Source organism: Gracilinanus agilis, chromosome 2 (genome assembly GCF_016433145.1).
Source record: "Gracilinanus agilis isolate LMUSP501 chromosome 2, AgileGrace, whole genome shotgun sequence".
Lineage (NCBI taxonomy): Eukaryota > Metazoa > Chordata > Mammalia > Didelphimorphia > Didelphidae > Gracilinanus > Gracilinanus agilis.
The window spans coordinates 694,178,616-694,179,887 of NC_058131.1; the positions used below are offsets into that span (position 1 = coordinate 694,178,616).

General features: G+C 63.1%; 1 protein-coding gene across 1 annotated transcript; it reads left to right on the top strand.

Moving 5' to 3' along the window:
- The first annotated feature begins 243 nt into the window (after positions 1–243).
- Positions 244–924, top strand: NEUROG3 (neurogenin 3). Its single transcript, XM_044662926.1, has one exon. It carries the CDS (start codon positions 244–246, stop codon positions 922–924), a length of 681 nt encoding a protein of 226 aa, XP_044518861.1.
- Positions 925–1,272: the final 348 nt, after the last annotated feature.

The following is a 1,272-nucleotide window of genomic DNA, read 5'->3' on the forward strand; positions in this document are numbered from 1 at the left end:
GGCTCCGCTCCGGCTGTGTTCTGCCTATATCACTCCGAGCTAGGTAAAACTTTCTCTGGGGGCACCCCGAGGTCAACGGGTGAGGGGCGAGGGGCGGCCGGGTGTCCTCTCACACTGAGGCTCCTGGGTGATGGATGTCTGGACCCTTTCTCTCTCCCCGGGAGCCTGAGCCCCAGGGCTCTCAGCTAGGGCGGGGACTAGGGTGGGCGCCCCGCTGAGACTGCTCTTACTGCCTACTACAGGATGTCCCCCAAGCCTGCCTGCGTGGTGACCAGCGAGCCGTCCTTCCCGACAGCTTCAGACGCTGCCCCTGCCACCAAGGCCGGTCTGTGCGCTTCCTGTGCCCAGTCCCCTCCCTGCAGCCCCAACCCAGCGCCTCCACCCGCTGGCGCCGAAGGCGAACTGCGGGGCGCTCCCAAGAAGGGCAGGGCACGGCGCGGGGGGCGCAGCCGCCCCAAAAGCGACGCTGCACTAAGCAGACAGCGGCGCAGTCGGCGCATGAAGGCCAACGACCGAGAGCGCAACCGGATGCACAACCTCAACTCGGCGCTGGACGCGCTGCGAGGCGTTCTGCCTACGTTCCCGGACGACGCCAAGCTCACCAAGATTGAGACGCTGCGCTTTGCGCATAACTACATCTGGGCGCTGACGGAGACGCTGCGCATGGGGGAGCACGGGCTCCGGGGACTGGGTCTGGGCTTGGGGCTGGGCCTGGCTCCACCGCCTCTTCCCTCTGGGGAGCTTGGCAGCCCCGGCAGTACCTCCTCCTCCTCCGCAGGGGAGTGGGGCTCGCTCTACTCTCCGGCCTCGCAGGCGGGCAGCCTGAGCCCCACCACCTCGCTGGAAGAGGCTCCACTCCTGCACGCGTCCGCCTCCCCTGTCTGCCTGGGCCCGGAAAGGCTGTCTTTCCCTGACTTTGTGTAAAGAGCTCCAGGAGAGGCTGAGAGGAGAACTGGTTCTTAGAGCCAACCTACATGCTCACGCACAGGCGCACGCTTCTGAGCACTTGCTCTGCAGCCTTTGGGCAGCATTTCCATTTCAGATTCTTCTTCCATCGTACCCAGATTCTCCCGGGTTTGGTGAACTGAAGCATAAGCCTTCTCGAGCAAGCTAAGAACCGGCATGCCGGGACGTTTCTGTAATTTAGCCATCAGGTCCCACCGAACTCCTACAAAGAGGAACAGATTAATAGTGCCAGATTCAGTTTCACGTTCTCTTGGCCACATGGTTCTCTACCTGACCTGCTCTCTGCTGCCTCCTCTCTCTCTCTCT